The 19,600-nt window shown below is 42.4% G+C and overlaps 1 protein-coding gene across 1 annotated transcript in view; it reads left to right on the top strand.

Moving 5' to 3' along the window:
* Positions 1 to 539: 539 nt before the first annotated feature.
* The window catches only part of RAPGEF5 (Rap guanine nucleotide exchange factor 5), a 156,256-nt gene continuing 137,195 nt past the window's right edge, over positions 540 to 19,600 (top strand). The window contains exon 1 of the mRNA XM_059468781.1: positions 540 to 1,080. Coding sequence (XP_059324764.1) covers positions 892 to 1,080 — 189 coding nt within the window. The 5' untranslated portion in view covers positions 540 to 891. The remainder of the gene's footprint in view (positions 1,081 to 19,600) is intronic.

Here is a 19,600-nt window from a genome sequence, read left to right as displayed (position 1 = left end):
AGGCTCCAGAGACTAAATAAAGTCCCCATAACTCATGGAACTGAATTCTAGACTAGTCTTTTACAAATAGTAAGGGAATTGGTTCCTCTCATTGAGAGTTCTTTTGCAGGGATTACCTGATGACTGGAAGCAAGTCATTCACCTGGGATGAGCTGCTTGGTTTCTCCCGTACCAATGCTGGCTGGCATTGGAAGATGAAACGCCTCTTTGAGTCAAAAAAAAAAACACTGGGAAGGGAACAGAGAAGGTCTTCAGCCCTTGCAGCCATAAATAATCACTGGACCAGAGGGTAACTCGGGCAAGTGGGAACGTGCAGAGGCCTCCAGCCCAGACAGGCTCGGTGCTTGGGGGTCACACCAGGCTGCTTGGGGCTTCCTCCAGCCCCGTCCTGACAGCCTCCAGGATGAAGCCGAGGCCAGCCACCCCCTGGAGGAGCCCGAACCCCTCTCTCCTCTGTTCGGAGCCGCCGTCTCTGAGCGTGCTGGCCGCTCTCCCACGTGTTCTCGCCGCGGGTGCGGGTCGGTGCGGGGCGCCAGGGCCGGTGGGGACAGCCCGGGCGGCGGATCCCCGAGCGCAAAGGAGTTAACAGGACTTTCTGCCTTTCCCGCCCGCGCCTCCTCCACCCTGCTCATTACCTGCACTTTATCACCGCCGGAGCCGCGGGGCGGGAGCGGTGCAGGGCCGGCGGGGCTTCCTGCGCCGCTGGGGCCGCGCCGTGCGGGGGAAGGTGCGCGAGTGCTGCGCGCTGCGTGCGGGGGAGCGCCCGCCTGCCCGCCCGCCCGCCGAGTGCTGCCTGTGGGTGGGAGCGCGGCTGGGGCTGGGGCTGGGGCTGCGGCCGGGCGAGAGAGAGAGCGGGGCTGTCTGCGCGCCGCAGCCCGGCAGGGATGCGGCATGGCCGTGGGCTCCGTGAAGATGCCGTCGCCGTGTGAGGGCGCGGAGCTGGCCCGAAGCTGGAGCCCCGGCGGCGGAGCCCAGGAGCCGCCGCCGCCGGTGCAGCTGCGGCAGAAGCTGCGGGAGCTGCCGGCGCTGCTGCGGAGCGGGCTGACGCTGCGGAGGAAAAGCGCGGCCGCCGCCGGCCGGGTGAGTGAGGGAGGGAGGGAGTGAGGAGAGAGCGAGGAAGCCGCCGGCGGCCCGGGGCAGCGCCCCCGCCCTGCCCTGCCGTGCCCTGCCCGCCGGGCTGCGGTGCCCGGGGCAGGCGGGGCCCGCCCGCAGCGCCCTCGGCCGGGCCGCTGTGCGCGGGAGGCCGCGGGATCTCGGCGCGGGGCCGGGCGGCGGCACGGGAGGAATGAGGGAGGGAGCGAGGAAGGATGCCCGGGAGCACCTCGGCACCCACCGGGAGAGGTGCCCGTGGGAGCCCCGGGCTCCGGCCACTGCTGCCAGCTCTGGTGTAACACGAGATACCGGGGTGAGAAAGCGTCCCTGCCCCATCTCCGGGTTCCTCGAGTGGCTGTCCCCCTCTGTCCCTTTCCCCTCGTGCGGGCTGATGCTCTCCGCGGACAGCAGGCACAGCGCGCCTGTGCTCCGACAGCGGTGCACACGCGTGTTCCAGCGGCGAACTCTAGCGTGCCCTGCAGCGTGTGGAGCTGGGATGGAGTGAAGTTGGGATGCACACGCCTGGCCCTCAACCTCGCATGTCTCCTCCTGACAGTGAGGCCGTGGGGTCAGGTGGGCATGACCGAGATCCCCGTCCAAATTTCTCTCATTTTCACCCATTTTTTAAAAAGCTGGGGGTGTGTCTCCGCAGGGCAGTCAGTGCTCTGGTGAAGTCCAGCGTGACACTGCCGTGTCTGGGAACTGCAGTGGCAGGCGGCTGCCCGTGGCTCCGAGCTCTCTCCAGTTGTGACTGGAGCCTTATCGGGGGGTGGCATTGCCATCAGATCAGTGGCACTCAGTCTGGTCAGACCTCACTTGCAGGCCAGCACTGGATTGTAACCCATCTCCTGAGCAGTCGAAATGAAGGAGTGGGTTAATCCACATGGGGTTGGGTCTGTCCGTGTTGGGAATCAGGCGAGCTGCTGTTTTGTTTCAGTGCACTGATAAACACCTGCGCAGAGAGCTGGGGGGAAGTCAGCATGGTGTGTGTTTGTACCTCATCAACTTTGCAGTACTTTGCCCATGAAAAAAAAATGATTGATCTGCATGGGGAAGTTGTGAAATATACCAGGGTGTGAATTTCAAACCAAACTTCCTGGGTGAATTCTTTGTTATAAGAGGATATATAGGCAAGGAAGATAATTAGGATTAAGGTAGGATATAAATTCACAGTAGAATAACTATTTTTAAGTAATGTGGATTCAGATTCCAGTTTTACAGTAATTTTTTTCCTCCAGTACATTCAACACACAAAATAAAGACTGGCCTGTATGTATAATTAGGAGATGCCTAATTATTTTTATTGTTCTGGTGAATTAGTAATCCACCTGATTACAATGCAAGTTGTCCATATGAACACAGAGCTAAGTTAAACAGCCAAGTCTTGCTTTGCCCTAGGAGGATATTTGTGACAGATACCCTTCTTCCAATGAAGAACGTCCTTTTCTGAATTGTGTGGTTTGTTACTCATTAGAAGCATACTGCCAAAGAAATGGAGTAAGTGTGCAGTGAGGAGGAGAGAAGCAGTGCAGAACTGCTGCTGGTGGCAGCTTTAGTTTGCAGGCAGGTCTGAAACACTGTTTTAACAAAACAAATTCATGGCACCTCAGGGAGACACCATGCAGAGCAGCCTCAGGTTTACTCTGGTGGTTATTCCTCACCACTACTGAAAGCATTTGACAAGTGAGCGGTACAACAGTTACTCTGTAAATATTTGCTGTGGGTGAGTTAACATCCTGGTGAGAAGCCTGGGTAGCTCCTGGGTCATGCAGCTCCTCACTTGTGCTTGATGAACCCTTGGTCCTCTCTTGTTTCACAGAGTTCCAGCGAGACTCTGCCTGCCTTTGCTGATGTTCTGTGTCATGGACCAGCAAACACAGTGTGACAGATTTAGTGGTGGTGTCACCTATGTCTTCACCTCCCAGTGCCCTGTGGGTCATCTTGTAAAATTTTCCTGTACCATCTGTCTTGGTAAGAAGACTAGAGGGAGGATGGTGAATCTGTAAGGCAGTCTGGAGTCAACCCAGTGATCCTCTGCTAGGAAGAAATTCTTTACTGTGAGGGTGGTGAGACACTGCAACAGATTGCCCAGAAAAAGCTGTGGACGCCCCATCCCTGGAAATGTTCAAGGGCAGGTTGGATAGGGCTTTGAGCAACCTGGTCTAGCAGAAGGTGTCCCTGCCCATGGCAGAGGGGTTGGAATTAGATTGTCTCTAAGGTCCCTTCCAACCTAACCCATTCTGTGATTCTGTGACCTTGGATCAGTGGGAGATGCTGTGTGGAGATGCTGTGTAGCTGCAGCAGTGTCTTGGTCCCATGTGGAGAGTGGGAATGCTGTGCTCCGGCATCTCTGGATTTGCAGGGACTATCCTGCAGATGGAATTACTCAGCAGCATAAGTGCCTAGTGGGGCGTTCCAAGGAGCAGGTTATACAAATTCCAGTAGGGTTGTTAATTCACTTGCTCCCTTTGGAGACAAACTGGGCACCTGAAGTGCATGGAGTGTCTCCCTGTATGTGTGATCACCCAGGGAGCAGTTTGTTTTTGTTGGTAGTATCCTGTGTTGATTCCTGTCTTCTCTGTGCATGTGTCTTTTCCCCCCAGAAATGGACTTGTAAAGGCATGACACTTCATGTACTTCTATTTAATCTGATTAATAATTTAAACCTGGAGAAGGAGTGTATTTGGGAGAGAAAAACATGGTAGAACAATAAAATGCAGCATTTTTATACTTTCCCTTTTAAACATGACCCTAAAGTTTTAAGTCTTAAAATAAGGTTGGACAAAGCAGTAACAATAACATATGAAATAAAGATTCCTTTTCCCCCCCACCTCAACAAAATATTTCAAGTTAATCCAAAGTTAATTTTCAGAAGGTTTTGTTTGCTTATGAAAAAAACTTAGTCTGTTCTTCCTCTCCAGTGACTTTTCTTTGTGCCTTTTTTCCTTGTTCAAACACCAAGCTGAGAGCCTTATTTGTCCAGCTGGTTCCATCAGGAGTGTTGCTCACTTAGGTGAGCTGTTTTCAAGTAAATGCTGACCAGCTGAAATTCTGGCTTGTTTAATTTCCTAGAAAAATATTGTGACCCCTGAACAGGGGTTCTGCTTCTGATGCTGACTTGCTCAGGGGCTGCCTGCAGTGCAGTTCGCCTCCACATCTACAAAGCACAGATAACCTACATGTGTGCATGCCTGGGGACTATGGATAATAAAATATAATGGAAGTGTTAAGGGTATTATAATTGTTTTAAGTATGTACTTCACTTCATGCTGTTCAAATACTTCCTGGGCTTCAGGGGAAAGGAAAACATTGTGTAGTAGAGGGTAATATACATAGAAAGAATTGATTACATTTTGAAAATCAGTATGGGGTGAAATAAATTTTTTCAATCTGTTTGGACATCTCAGTCCTTAGCCCTTCACACTAAACTACCTGAAAGTTGTGACCAGAGATGGAGATAATTGAAAATACAGTGTAACAAAATTAGATTTCCCTCTCAGTTCAGCGACCTCCAAACCTGGAGAGCAAATAGGTATTTTTTGCTTTCTGTTTTGGGATACGTCCAGTACGAATACATATAAAGAACCTGGAGATGGAAAAGCACCTTGTAGAAAAAGCTGCAGTAACCATCCTGCTTGGATGATTCTGTGCTGTGAACAGTAAACATGAATACACTCCACTGCTTCAGTCATTTAGATAAAACAAACATCCAGTTCCTTGTCTAGGGGAGCCCAATGTTTCTTTTAAAGCTTTTGAACTTTGAACTCTGCATTGACTTTGTCCTTGATGGTGCTTTTTTTCTTAAATTCAGTCTTAGGACAGGTGTAGCACAGTAATCCAAGATGGCATGGATGATTACATTGCATTTGCACAGTGAGCTGTGAGGTGAAGGTTTTACTCATCATCCTCTGCTGGATAAAATAGCAGAAAATGCAACCTTTGCTGTGGTAGCAGGGTGTGTGCCAGAGCTTGTGCAGAGGCAGAGGAGGGATCTGTTGCAGTGGCTCATTGTGCCCTGTGGAACTGTTCCCCTCCACCATGTCCTTTCCCAAATTCTCTGGAAAGATCCTTCTGTTTCCCAGTTTGCCTCCTAGAGTTATGTGTTATGTGTAGGAGGCATGAGTACTTTGCTTATGAACTGTCATTGCTGCTCCTCCTGCTGCCTGCTAAAGATATCTTCTTCTCTCTCCTTTTCTCTTGTGACTAGTGATGAAATACAGTTCTCGTGCCTCTGGAAGCACCAGCAGGGAGCTCTTGCAGGCTACTCCATCATGGTAAAACTTATTTTCACCACACTCAGTTTTATTCTTTATGGACCTGGATGTGCTCAGAAGGAGGAGGAATCATCTTGCACACACAGAGGCACACACCTTTTAATCACCTCTTTTGCTTTCTAGGTTCACATTTACACACAGATAAATACTGTTATACATGAGCAGCAATGTTGCTCTTTGTCACAATAGTGGATCTGGAAAACCTTTTGTATGTCATGGTGTCAAACCCCATTACCCTGATTTTGTGAAAGATCCTGCTGGTCTGTAGAAGCCTTCATCATGGGATGTCCCTTTTGTCTTGATCAAAGTTGAAGAGATATTGAAGAGACTATTTTCTCTTTTGAGACCTTAAAGTTACTTTTGTGAGGTTCCTAGAGGACTTTGGCCAGGCAGATGTTCTCAGACTGTCTTCACCTTAGCTTTCTTTTGAGCAGCTACTTTGCTGTATGTTTGTCAGGATGTAGCTAGCTGTAGGGTTACAGGTTGAACATAAACTACAGAAGCTGTGGTACAGCTGCTAAAAGTCTACATGAGTTCAGGGTGAATCTGGAGAAGTTCATGGAAGAGAAATGTACTGAGGATACATAAACCTCATCAGACACAGAAGGTTCCCAAGCTGAAAATAGCTGGAGGGTTGGAGCGCATTAGGGATATCTATCATGTATTCTGGCACTAGCAGTTGTCATGCTGTTGGAGACAACTCCTCTTTGGCAGAGAAGAAAAATCAAACTGTATGCAATCTGTTTTAATTAAATGAAGCATCAGATCCTCTCAACCTACATTCTGCTAAACTTTTCTTCATCTCCTGTTAGGGGCTTTCAGTTGCTTATGTCATTCGAGTAGCTATTCTCTAATCAATTCTTTTGGCAGCTGGGGAGACTATAGTGTTGTTGATGAGGTTTTGCCAGGACATTAGAAACTGGCAGCTGGAAACACTCAGAATTTACTGTCCTTCCCTCCATGGCTACATCATGGTGGTGGTTGATATTCGTGTTTTGATTGAGCTGAGCATATAGATCTGCTCTGTACTCAGATAATCCTCCTGCAAATGACTTGTAGTCATTTATGGCAGTCCATATCCTTGTAGGCAGCTTCTCATCTTCGTGGTGCCTGAGTGACCTTGTACTTCATGCTGCTGAATTACACTCTTTTCCTAGTATTGCACTTCATGAAGGCTCCTAATCTTCCAGTACCATTCTGTTTACATGGGTTTTGACAATACCTCCAATTTTGTGCCATCAACACATTTCATTAGCAACTTTATGCTCTTTTTACCAGTCTTGCTAATGAGAAGAAAAAAAAATCATAATTATTTCCCTGGTATCTATGTTTTTATATACTATAGAGACTTTAATTTTGACATTTCTTCTGCATTAAAAAGATGCAGCAATGTTTTGTGTAGATGCTGTACTGGCTGAAAGCAGCACACAAAAGTGCTGGATTGACTCTGTGGGTTGGAAGTTTTATTGTCAGAAGTATTATTGAAGTTGATTGATTGATATTGGTGACATTTTACTTTCAAGTCTGCCACAGAGGTTCTACTCAGTAACTTAATACCCCCATCACTTTTGCAGCTATTAAGTGACTAAAAATAGTTGTGGTAAGTAGTCTTGAATTTTTCCTATTGTAACCAGGATTATTATGTATTCCTGTTAGATGTATTCGATTAAGATAATTATCCTTCACATATCACATATAGTATCCTTAAACTTGTCAGCTCTGTGATTGGTGACACATTGAGCAATGGATAAAATAGCTTTAGCAACAGTGACCATGGTAGCTAGTGGGAAATTTCAGTGCCTCATGTGTTTATTTGCATAATAATTTGTTTCATAGTCAGTCTTCAGTAAATTATTAAATTGAGAATACTTCTTAATTAACCCACGTGTTATGACATCTGAGAAATTATGCCTGGATTTGATTAACTACAGCTGAATGAAATGGAAAGTAAACCCATACTTCTGCCCTAGGAAATAACCTAGTAAGTTTTGCAGAATGCAAAGCTATTTTTCTCCCTGAGGTTGGGGATTAGCCTGATTGACAGGATGGTGCCCACTGCCTGTGGTCTTACACTGGTGCTCGGAGTGAGGCTCGCAATTCCTAAACTAACAGACAGTCAGCTGCTTTTAAACATCCCTGGGAAAGTCCAGATGCAGCACTAGCTGGTGTTGCTACCAACGTATGGGGAATAGGTGCCATCATGTGGTTTGTGTTCATGGGAGCTGCATAAAATTGACACAGATTCCTTGACACACCAAAAATGCTTTAAACTATGGGAGAGGCTCTGTTTCCTTTCTCTGCTTTGGTCCAGAGCACATCCTGATAAGCCTCTTTTTGACCTGCCTACCATAAACCAGACTTGACTGTAACCCCTTTCCCAGGCTGCAAATTGGGCTCCAGCTGAAAATACCTTGAGCTCATTTTGCTTGTGCTCAGACTTTAAGTGCCTATTGTCTTGTGTTGAAAATAAAGCCTTCAGTTAAGGACTGCAGAAGCAAGTTTGATCATCCTTGAAGGTTTTTTCTGGTTGGATCTCAGTGGTTTCGCTTTTGGTTTTGCTTCCCTTCCTAAGGGATGTAGTTTGCAAATCCTCAGACGTGGTACTGCTGTGTATGGCTTGGAAACCTATCAAGGAAGTCTATGAAGGAAATTAGATCAACTCCACTGGAAGTAAAATTAGTGTCTTTGCAAAATTTCTGCTAGTGTTACATCCTGTTGAAATTCTTGATTTAAAGTGAGCTGATTGCATACTTACAGGAAAACAAACAAAATTAACTTAGTGGAATTTTATACTTTGATTTGCTTGGTTACAAACCTGTACTATTGGTTAATTCACAGTAGATTTCCCAGCTGCCAGGATGAATGAACAGCACCATACTGTACAATTATGACAAACTCTGTTAAGATTTGTATTCAGCTGTTGTTACTTGTATGTCCCCAGTGGCTTGAATTCCATTTGCGCCGTGAGGAAATTGCAAAATAAGCTGTGCATTTTTATACTGATGAAAATGCTGAAAAGACAGTGATAGCTTTTCAAAAGGGGGAAAGAAGAGGAAAAAAAAAAGCAGAATATGTTGAGTTTCTGGGGTATAAACTTTATCCATGACACCTTTTTATTTAAACATTTTTTGTTACACCTGTGTTTTTGGCATGAGTTTAAGGATAAAAAAGAAGTCATTTGGGCTCTAAAGTTAAAAGCCATGGAAGCAGGATGTGAGTATTTGCAAATTCTAGGCATAAAATGCAGTAGCTATTCATAATTGTCTTTTAACTCAGTTAACTTATTGTTTGGTTTGGGTTACTCTGACCTTGTAAAATGATCCTTTTCTAGACATTGTATTAAGCTAGGGTGAATTATTAATTTAATAATTTAAATCCTGTGGTATACAATTTTTTTCTGATTAATTCATTTTTTGAAAGATATCTTCTTACAGAGAGACTCAGTGGTCTAACTGATTAAAAGTCAATATTTTTTTACTTTTAGTGCTAAAAGAAAATATTCTGCTGATTGGAAGAGAAAAATGTCCTTCAGTCTCTATAAATAGTAGTAGATGTGTATTCATAGCATCAGTAAGGATCTTCTGCCTTCAGTTATAGAACTGAATTAACCCATTAAATCTTAAAATGCCAGATTATTTCCTTTTTTGAAATACTGATTGTGAGGAATGCAACTTTTTTTTTTCCTTGTTGTTGAGGAGACTGCCTTTCTTTCCCTGCTTCCTAAACCTCATACTCAAGCCTTTATGTAACTGAGACAGACATAGGATACACGAGTTAGAGCAATAAAGGAATAGTTGAGAGTCTTTAGTTTAATTATGGGGTGTGCTTTATCTGTATGTGTGTGTGTGTGTTTTATTGTGGCAGCTTCTCCAGCAGCTGCCCCTTCTGAGCCTCTCTGCAGGTCGTGCTTGTGTCAGTATCATCACTCTGACTGTGGAATGAGTGGCACCAAGCAAGGAGCAGTGTCTGCTTGAATTGATACCACTGGTGGAAGAAATGTGTGTCAAACCATGCCCTCCATCATGAGGTACATGGTGTGCAGTTTGTAGGTCAATATTGAGGAGGAGAAAGGAGTATTTTGGGTTAAAAACTGAAACAAACAAACAAATAAGTACCCCAAACCTCAATTCCCACAGAAAAACCCCAACAGAAAATTGAGGTCCAGGCCACTTGTGAATATCAAGGATTTATGATGTGGCTTGGGGGAGAGAGAGAGAGAGCAGGTGTTTGGGCCTTGTTTATACATTTTTAAAGATGATAGGCATTTAATTGTAGTTTTCTGGCCAAGTTCTCACCAAGAGAGCTGGACCCACTGGACCTAAAACACTTTGTAATTTCAGATGGATGTGGTAATCATTTGCTGCAATAGACTGCTACAGCACACTGCTGAGCAGATACTCCACTTCATCCCATAGGTGAATCCAGTTTGGTGATACATCAATTGATTTTTAAAATATGGAAAGAAGGGGGGGGGGGCAGGGAACCAATGCCCACACACACAGCTCTGAAAGTTGAAAAGCTGTTGTTTATTGGGTGGCTGAAGGAATGTGACAAAAGTATCACTTAGACCTGCTCTTGATCCCAGCCCATGTACAATCCAGTGCTTTGTTGTGGTCTGTCGTTTCTGCAGTGCCTGAAGCCTCCTGACAGTAAAAATAAATCTGGGGGTGTGGGCTGTGAGTCTGATGCTGGGTCTGTGTTGCAGGACAAACTGTGTTGTGTGGTGTTTGCTAAGGAGGGCTGTGGGAGACCCAAGCCCTAAAAGGAACAGAGGCAGAATTGAGTAGTTAGCTGCCAAAGAAGAAAGAGGACACAACCTATCCCAAGCTTAAGTGTGTTTTGACTTAAGCAGGATAAATTGTAACATCTGTCAGTGCTAGCACTGATTTGTGTGTGGGAATATTCTAAAGTAGCCTTCCTTGCATTTTGTTGGGAAAAAGTTATTTAAGAAACAAAAATTAATAGTCCTGTGAGATTTAACTGTTATAAACACTTTCAAAAACTTAAACAGAGTTAAATTCCCATTGGCCAAGAATGGCATAATTATGTAAAAGTTGTAATTTTTATACTTGAAAAACTTATACCATGCAGATCATCTTAAAATTATACTCTGTCAGCTCAAAGAGTGTCTGCAAATAATTAAAAGACCTGTTCTCTTTCTTCCACAGGTATAAAAGAGATTGATAAAAACACTCAGCCTGTTGGAGCACAGTAATTCATAAATAGTGTCTGTGTTTATGGCTTTTGATGGCAATTGCTGCAACAAAATACATAAAATGCAAAAAATAATAATGGCAGTCAAATTAATGTCTTTATTTATATTTTTACTATTGTACTGAATAATACTAAGGAACATTGAGCAGATATTTAATTTCTTGTTTTATCCTATTAAACAAAACAAATGAGTTTCAGATTAGTTTTACCAAAGCTATTTATCTAATTATGGCTTTCACTGCACTTGAACGAATGGTTGCAAATCAATAGGTCCCTTAGGTTGCCAGGACATGCATTCATATTGGTGAGTCTCCAAGCTGAATAGCAGGAGTGATGTCTCTTTGTTATTTTTCCTTTCAGATATCTGTCCTCAGTTAATACAGTGGATGCATAAACTGAGAGTTCACCTGAAGGCCTGCTTAAAGAGTTCCATTTATAAACTGATCATTTGCAATTCAGTGTGGCAAAAAATATTTACACTATACTGGTGAAGGTTTTATTTGAGAAAACCCAAAGCAATTTTTCAGAGGAACCTAGAGTAGATAAAAACATACTGTAGTGGGTCAAGATGATGGTTCATCTAGTCCTGTACCCATAAGTTATAAGGTTAATCTAACAAGTAACAGTTTTAGCCATAAACATAATGTTTCTTGTGATTTCAAAAGAGTATGTGGACAAATGTTGTATTGCCTGTCTCCCACACTTTTTTTGGTTTTGTTTTGTTTTGTATTTTCTTTTTGGTTTTTTGTTGTTTGTTTGTTTTCCCCCTAGTTTCAAATAGTCAGATGGTTTATACTCTGGTGCTGGGGGCTTGTTAACATTAACCATTTTAGTTACAGCTTTTCATGTTGTGCATCTGCAAAGCCAGTCTTTTAATGAATCTGGATAGTGTTTTGTTTTCAGACTCAGCTTGGAACATAAATTCACAAAGCTTCTCTGTGGGGTCTGGTGACAATAACTTTACAAGAGAAGGAAAACTTAGTTTTGTTCTATTCTGTTGTTGCTGAAAACATTTAGTTTTGATCAGTTTTGAATATTCTGCCTTTAATTTCAGGGACTCTTCCTCTGTTCCTATGAGGCAGGGAACTTCCAACTTCTGTACATGTAACTTTTTTATTCTTTTTTACAGCTGTTTTTCAAGCAAGCAATTCCAATCTCTCTAGATGACTCCTTCCATGCTGTAATCATTTTTGTTACCTTGTTTTGAACTCTGTCTGCTTCTGCAGTGTCCCTTTGAACTAGTGATGGCTTGTGCTGAACGTAATATCCTAGATGAGGCTGCACCACTGTTTTATATAAATCATGCAATTTCCTCCCTCTCCCCATCATGTAGGATTTTCATCCTGACAATCTGCTATCTCTGCAGAGCTCCTGGGGCCACTGATTAGTTCTTCACACAAAATGTCTTTCCAGCCATTCAGATTGCTTTCTTTTAGCTGATATAAATAATATAAAGCAGCATAAATTGTCAGCATACTTTTCCTTGCTTTTGATGTGGATAAACATAATTTAGCACTGTTTACTTGCCTACCTTGACTAGGTCTGTTTGAAGTTGTTTATAAGCTTCTGATTGTGACTAACCAAATTTGTGTGAACAAAATTTGCTTATCTTGATGCTGACATCATAAATATGTTTCATGAAACAGCATCCAGCCTAGGATACAATATTGGGGCATCTTTATGTTTTCTTTTTCACAATGAAAACAGTCCATTTAATCCTGTTCTTGTCCTTGATTATTTCTGTGTTTTTGATCAACCACACTGTTTTGTCTACACCTGGAAGGTTGCTTTAGCTCCCTTTGAGGAGCTTTCTGTGTTAGGGTGAGTCCATAGAGTCCTTGTTGAAGCTGGAGGTACAGCTATGGAGTGTTTCTGTGTTTCTCTGAACATAGGAGAAAAGCAGAGAAAAGCAGCTGATAGCATGCCAGTCTTGAGTTAGTTGCAGCATGCTCTGTCAAAGGCTTTGCTGTTCTTCTGAGGAATGTAAGAATATTCATGACCAGTGAAGCTCCTGTTTGGTGGGTGGACAAGTGTTTGGGAGGCTTTCCACAGACTGGCAACCATCAACATTGTCAAGTAATCTCTGAGCAGAGCTCTCTGCAAGGGTATTTCTTGACTCTGTTCCTATCACTATTTTCTTTAAAAACTCTAGTGATGGAGTGGAAAACAAGTTGTTAAGAAGTAGCTACTGCTCCAATGCATCAAAGAAGAAAGACCAGTAAGGAAAGGCGTAGTTTTTTGTTCTTTTAAAAATAATTTCTTTTTGTTTTTCTGCTTAGGCAATTTTATGGCAGAATTGCTACTAGGAACAAACCTATCTAACAGGTAAACCAACAAAGAATTTTGAAGGATGTCACATTACAGACATTTGTTCTCTATTCTTGTAAAGCACTTCATTAAAAACAAAGATACAAAATGTCCTTGTAGTGAGTAGTCTTTAGCATTTAAGCAGAAAAGTGTAGCTAACAGAGCAACACTGCTATTAAATCCGAGTTGTGGTCTGATTAAAAACAATACGAACTTAGGATCTTTGAGAATACATTTATTTTGGCTGTAGAAAAGTACCTACTTCAGTTGTTTATTAATAGCAAAACATGCTACAGGAAAATTTATGGCAGGATGGTGGGAGTTGATAAGGAAACATCACATTTGCCCCTTATGTAAATAAAAATAATTCCAAGAAACTATCCAGAGACAACTTCTTGTTAAAAACTGTCCCTGGTCACTGAAAAGCTAATGGTAAATTTTGTGAAAGTTCTGAAACTGGAAACCTGATTTCACATTTTTTAATTTGAGTTAAGCAAGAAAACAGACTGCGTCTTTATCCCTTGCTTTAGCAGTTCTTGGTGTTATCTGACTTTTAGAAACAAAGCTAAATGCTGAGGGTCTGTGACTCATCTTCTTTTCAGCCTGAGCCAACTCCAGCTTCAGTATGTGTATGCTTGTTTCTTTATACCATGACTTTTTCCCTCCTAAGTTAGTCATTGTTATCTCTTGGCACAAGTGAAGAGGTTAAAAACATCAACAAGCATGAGGCATGCTAAAAACATGCAAACAAACCTCCCAAGTAATCTTTCAAACCCCAGAGTGTTTCCATTCCCATTACTTTGTTGTTCATGAACCCATCTGATCTTTTGATCATATCCTGATGGAGGGAGCAGGGAGGTGAATTCCAAGGTTTACTGACCAGGAATAATGTCCTAGAGGCCCTCTTCAGTTAACTTCTGCTGGTGTGTCCAGTTTCCAAAAAGGACATTATGGCATTGCATAAAGAAAAAGCAGAAAATAGATTAGATAGAGCTGAAAAATTTATGTTGATTTTTTTTGAAAGCTTTGCATTTTGAAGAAGTCCCTGTGGGTGTATATCTATGTACCAAACAGTTTTGTAAGCTCCTTTTAATTTTGGTGCAGTTATTTCTGGTGCTGGACAAGCTACCAAATAGGTAGTTAACCCACAGGCTTAGGCTGGTTTGGATAAAATGGACGAAGCCCTGGTGGTTTGTGATGGTTGTTCCACTGAGATAAGGATGGTTTGAAGTCACCTCTAAAAAACAGTGTGGGAAAAGATGGAGCAGTGAGCAAGGTGATGGGAGTGAGCATCAACTGTTTTTTGAAGACAGAGTATCTCAAAATGAAGGTCTCTTGCACTAAGCGGTGATTTGCCATCAGTCTGCTCTAGAGCCAGATTTTAACCCCTGGGTTGTTTGTCCTTGCTGCAGAATATGTGATGGAGCTGGATGGGCTTTGGAGATTGTCATGGTGAAGAGTTTGAACAGAAATTGCCTACTTTGCCCAGGCTGCTTTGCTGAATTCATGAGAGTAAACTGAATGTCCTAGCAGTCTGTTATGATGTCACTGACATCTTGCTTTTTGTTAGTGTTTCTGAGAACACAGATAGAACATCTCTGTTGCTCTCTGACAGATCAGTCACTCTGGAGGGAGCAATGCCATACACTTTGGATAATTTTTCTTTCCTGATTTCAATCTAAATTATAATTTTCCATGTGCATATTGCTTGAACCAAGTTTTCAAGACAGCAGTTCCCCATCTCTCCCACCTCCTGCTTTGCGTAGGTCACGAAACATTTGCTGACTTAAAATTATGTTTATTAGTGACTTTGAGAACTGAGTAGGCTGGTAACTAGGATACAGTGGGTAAGTGAAAGGAGGGTAGCAGCATTTTGAAGTGATCATCGTTACAAGCATTGGCTGTGATGCAGAATATTGAAGAATAAGAGAGTGAAGTCTCTTTGCCCCTAGGTCTGAAAAAATGTGGTCAGTCTTTACTTGCTTTTATTCTCATGGGACAATGCATGCCCTCAAGGATCTTAGGATAGAGATTTAACATGGTGAGGCAGAAGAAGGTTGCTCAGTTCTATGTTGTTGCTTTCCATGGGTAGATAAAGGAGGACCCTGAAGAGCCCTGGACACTGGTCCAAGGACAAGAAGGGTGCAGCTTCAAGCAGCACACAAAATGCACGAGCTGCCCCTTAGTCTGGTAACCAGAAGCTCCTCCAAGTGTGCTGTTCCTATCGCTGGCTGCCAGGCCTGGCTGTCCTCAGGTGGTGGAAATGTGACCCTGTAGAAAGGCAGTGATGTGTGAGTCCTTTCCTCTGATTGTACTATGGCACCAGCAGACAGTTCTGCTGGCTCTTGGAGGTTGCTCTGTTCAGGATACACACAGCTGCACTTTGGCTGTGAGTAATGCAGAGGCTATTCTGCTTTTCTTTTGTATGCCCTGGTCACACAACTGATAAGCAAGCTCCTGTTCACATTGTGTCCCTCTGCTTCACTGTTACGTGTTCTAATGAGCATTTCTTTAAAAATAGTTACAGTGCTACTGCTGCTGTCTCCAGTGAGGGATGAGGTGCTCTCCTGGGTGGTTATCTCAGATTCTGCAGGTGCAGGCTGCCTCCTGTATATTTTGAAGCAGCCTTGAAAAAGTCATCCACAACTTTCAAGCCAAAAAACTACTGGTTTAAAACAACAGTTCTCTGGAGGAGTAATTTTCCTTTCAGCACCTGATATACAGGGGTCTTTTGAAACCTTAGAGAGTTCAGCCTCTTTGGCAAGAGACACATCTTACACAGACATGTGTGTTCAGTTTCATAACATGCAATTCACCTCAGATCCCTGCTCTGCTGTAATACTGTGGACTTTTTTCCACAGCACACATGTTTTTCATGCTAATTAGACTCAAGCAGTTTTCTTCTTTTGCATATACTTTTGAGTATAAGATTGACTAGGATATAGATATCATATGGTGGGACTTCTGTTGGGATGGAAAACTAGATAATAGTTGCAAATGTAATTAAAGGTTAATGAATTCAGATAATTTAATCAGATGCAGAAAAATCTTCTAATCCTTTGACTCTCAAATTGTGAGGATTTTTTTCTATTTATGGAGTAGCATCTTTCTTTTGTAGGGGAAAATGTGCCTTAAAAGTCATTTAAAGGCTTTATAATGCGTTTTTAAAAATGGAAGAAAGGATAGGAACTTTCTGCTTTAAATGCCAGGTCTAGTTTTGCTGGAGGGAAATTATTGACATCATGGGGAACAACAGACTGATGTGGGACAGATTGAAGCAAGATTTTTTTGTTTGTTTGTTTAGTTAGGCTGCCTAGAATAGTTTTTTCACAGGTACTTTCTCCACAAAAGATTTAGTGCAACACAGTTCGATACATTCTTTTTCTGTGAATTTGAGTGGGGTTGTCATTTCAGAGGGTGTTAATCTTGCCGTAGTATCTTCTCAAATTTTGTGGCTTTTTGTTTAAACTGACTTTGGCTGTACATCTGAATGTAGTCTAAGCCTGAGGAGAGGTGCAGGGATCACTTCTGAAGGCCCATGCTGTCCTGGAAATAAGTAACAAATGCAGAGAGCCCTAATAGGACATATTTCATTTGTGATATTTTCAGATGTCTTTTGTTGGACCAAGGCCCTACCTTTCAAAACTGGAGGTCAAAAAGAGAAAATTCCCTGGTACCAGCTGGAAAATCTTAAGAGATAAAGAAAACCCTTCCCCATAGGGATCAAACTTCCTACAGCAGTAGGAAGAAGGACTTGTAGACTAAATTATATTTAGAGTGACTAAATCTGCAGCAAGAAAATTTAAAATAATGCAGCATAAACCTGATTTGACATATCCATGTGCTAATAATATCAAATGTGTGCAAACAATTGTTTGTATGAATAAAGAATGAAAATAAAGATATATATCAGAAGAAAGATAATTAAATTTAAGGATAAAGAATATAATTAAGGAAATATGCCTCATTAGGGTGAAAGTCTTGCCTCACTTGAAAGGCTGTGTTCCTTTCTTGAACCTATTTTCACAAAGGAGGTTCTTGTCTAAAGATGTCCGAACTGTATCTGTGACCTTGTTGGGGTGCTGAGCACATCTTTTACTTTCTTATGAGATTAATTTTTACGACATATGTAATTTGTATTATTTGGTTTTGATTTTATAATATTAAGAAAATTTTACATCTCTTAGCTACTTGACACTTGAGCAATTTTACTGAGGCAAAAAGAAATACGCAAAACTCATCTGTCTTGCATATATATTTTCTGATTCTGTAACCTCTCAGTCTGGAGAAAGCTACATTTACCTTAGCAGCTTTTAGTGGTTGCTCGTATATTCTAGACTCTTCATGTTCGAATCATGTTCCATATCTAGTGGTTATTGCACACTGCTTTCCACATTGCTTTATGTGCCAAGCAGTTGGGATTGAATGATAGGCAGGCAGTGGTTTCTGCTACATTGAAAAATTCAGATATTTTTGAACTGCTGTGTTTCTCAGGTCCCTTCCCATCTCAGATGTGACAAACCTCCCTTTGGAGTGGTTTGCACTTGAGTTTTCATTTTTTCCTGCTTCAATGGCCAGAATAAAGATTTGCAAGGTGATCAGAGTTAGAAGATCTCACTCTGCAGACTGTTTTAAGGTGCTAGTAGTCGAGTTCCAAGTATTTCTGAGGCTTTGCCAAGAGCAGTTGAGGAGTTCCTGATCTATTTTGCCAAAAAATTGCTTGTGTGATCTAAGGGAAAGCTTTATTCTTTCTTTGTGTATTGAGTGCTTTTCGGCTCTCTGTACAGCGAGGCCTTGGCTGCCTCATGAAACTAAAGTAGTTATGCTTTAATAGTTTTCACCTACAAAAAAGTAAATTACAGCTGTTCTTCTGGAAGTGGTTAAGAACTCCCACTCTCTGGTTCATAGTAGGTTGGCACTGGTTTGTGCCAAGAGCTACTGTCAGTGAAATTGTTATTGTTCCCAAGAGGTCACGTAACGGAGCGCTGCCAACACAAACCACAGCGCTGCAGATCCTCAAACTGTTAAGGCTGTAATGCAAAATTCTTTAAGCAGAGCTTGTTCACCCACCCTCAAGGCTGCTCCTGCTCTCAGAAAACCTCAGAAGCAAGAAAAGCAGAAGTTGGCAGTTTTACTCTAGATTTGTTGTGTTTTAAACGTCCTGTAGGTATTTGAACTTGGAGTGGGGCTGGCCTGGGTACGTGGAGGAGAGCTTGTGAGCTTCTAGCCCTTAGCTGGTAGCAGATTTTTACCTGTGGGTACCAAAGTGCTTCCAGAGCCTGCTCATGGTCATTCCCATTGCATGGGAAAGGGAAATGCCTCACTGAAGGTGGTGACCACACCGTGTTCAGGAATAAAACCGAGGTACACTGAACAGTCTGGTGCTTTTCCCAGTGGGCCACTTGTGAAATCAGAAAATCAGTTTCAAGAAAAAAAGAGGAAATAGTTTGAATGTCTTGTACCAGAAAGGAGTAACTGCTCTCCTAGAAGGAAAAAGGGTTGGGAAATTACTGGATGACCTCCCTTCTTGTGCAGGAAGTGGGAAAAGCAGGGCTCTCTGGGAGCAGGGACATAAAATTATAGGGACATTAAAAACATACCTTTGTGCACTTGTACACCCAATCATGGACAATCTGTGTGCAACCTATTAAAAGAAAATTTTAAAAAGTTGTCAGAAAGACAGGCATTTTTCAAACAGTAAGCTAATGCAATTTACTGGGAGGTATTTTCATACATCATAATCAGAGCACAGAATTTTAATTTTGTCTTTTTGTACTTGAAACATTAAAGATCCTTTAGTTATTGAAAACTATAAAAGTGTGTCTTTAATTACAAATTGCTTCTGAATGAATTAAGATTTTAATGGATTTTCTTATTCAATAATATATGCACTCTATATTGACATTTTTAGCCATTTGTCATCATCATTCACAGCTGATTTGCTGACTATTTGCTAATATTTGAGGTTTTGTTCCTGCATCTGTGTTCACTGAAATAGCTGCAGCGATCTTGGGTATTTTTGCCCTTCTGCTGTTTGCTAGAGTTCTTGTGGCAGAGGTGAGCATTCTTGCAGCTGGGTTATGGGGGCAGTTAATCTGAAGGCTCCTGACCCTATGCTGGCAAAAATCAAGTACCTAACCATGCTGGTTTTGCCTGACACCAGAGAGGGAACGTTTGAACTTACACCTACGTGGTGGGTGGTTGGTAGTGACAGGCAAGATGAATCACTTAACTGATAGTCTGCTTTAAAATTTTTATTATATTTAATTTCTGAGAAATGTGGCTTGCTGAAGGTCAGGTTCTGGCACCACTATTATCTGCTGTAATGTTGACAGCTGGGGTACCTCAGCAATTGAGACCTGGCACAGTGAGTGATATCACAGGGAAAAGTTTTGGTGGAGGGCTAACACGAAAATGTGTGATTTTAGGAGCCTCTTTTTAAACGCAGAATGTACCTAGAAATGTACTTCTGGTTGCCCTGAAGCTCCACAGACTTTTTCTCCCTTGCCTGGTACAGCCAGTTCGACTAGCAGAATTGAATTGTCTGGGAGTGATGGAGCTGGAGACAATTACAGAATTATTTGGGTGCTAAGGGAACTCCAGGAGATTGTTTGATCCAACACGTGCTCTGTGCAGGACAAAATTCAAAGCCAGAGAAATTGTGCAGGACGCTGTCTGGTAAAGTTACAAAAACTCTAGGAAGAAGATTTTAT

This window comes from Ammospiza nelsoni, chromosome 1 (genome assembly GCF_027579445.1).
Source record: "Ammospiza nelsoni isolate bAmmNel1 chromosome 1, bAmmNel1.pri, whole genome shotgun sequence".
NCBI classification, from domain to species: domain Eukaryota; kingdom Metazoa; phylum Chordata; class Aves; order Passeriformes; family Passerellidae; genus Ammospiza; species Ammospiza nelsoni.
Note: the sequence above shows the minus strand (reverse complement) of the source record. Positions and strands in the feature narration are given on the sequence as shown.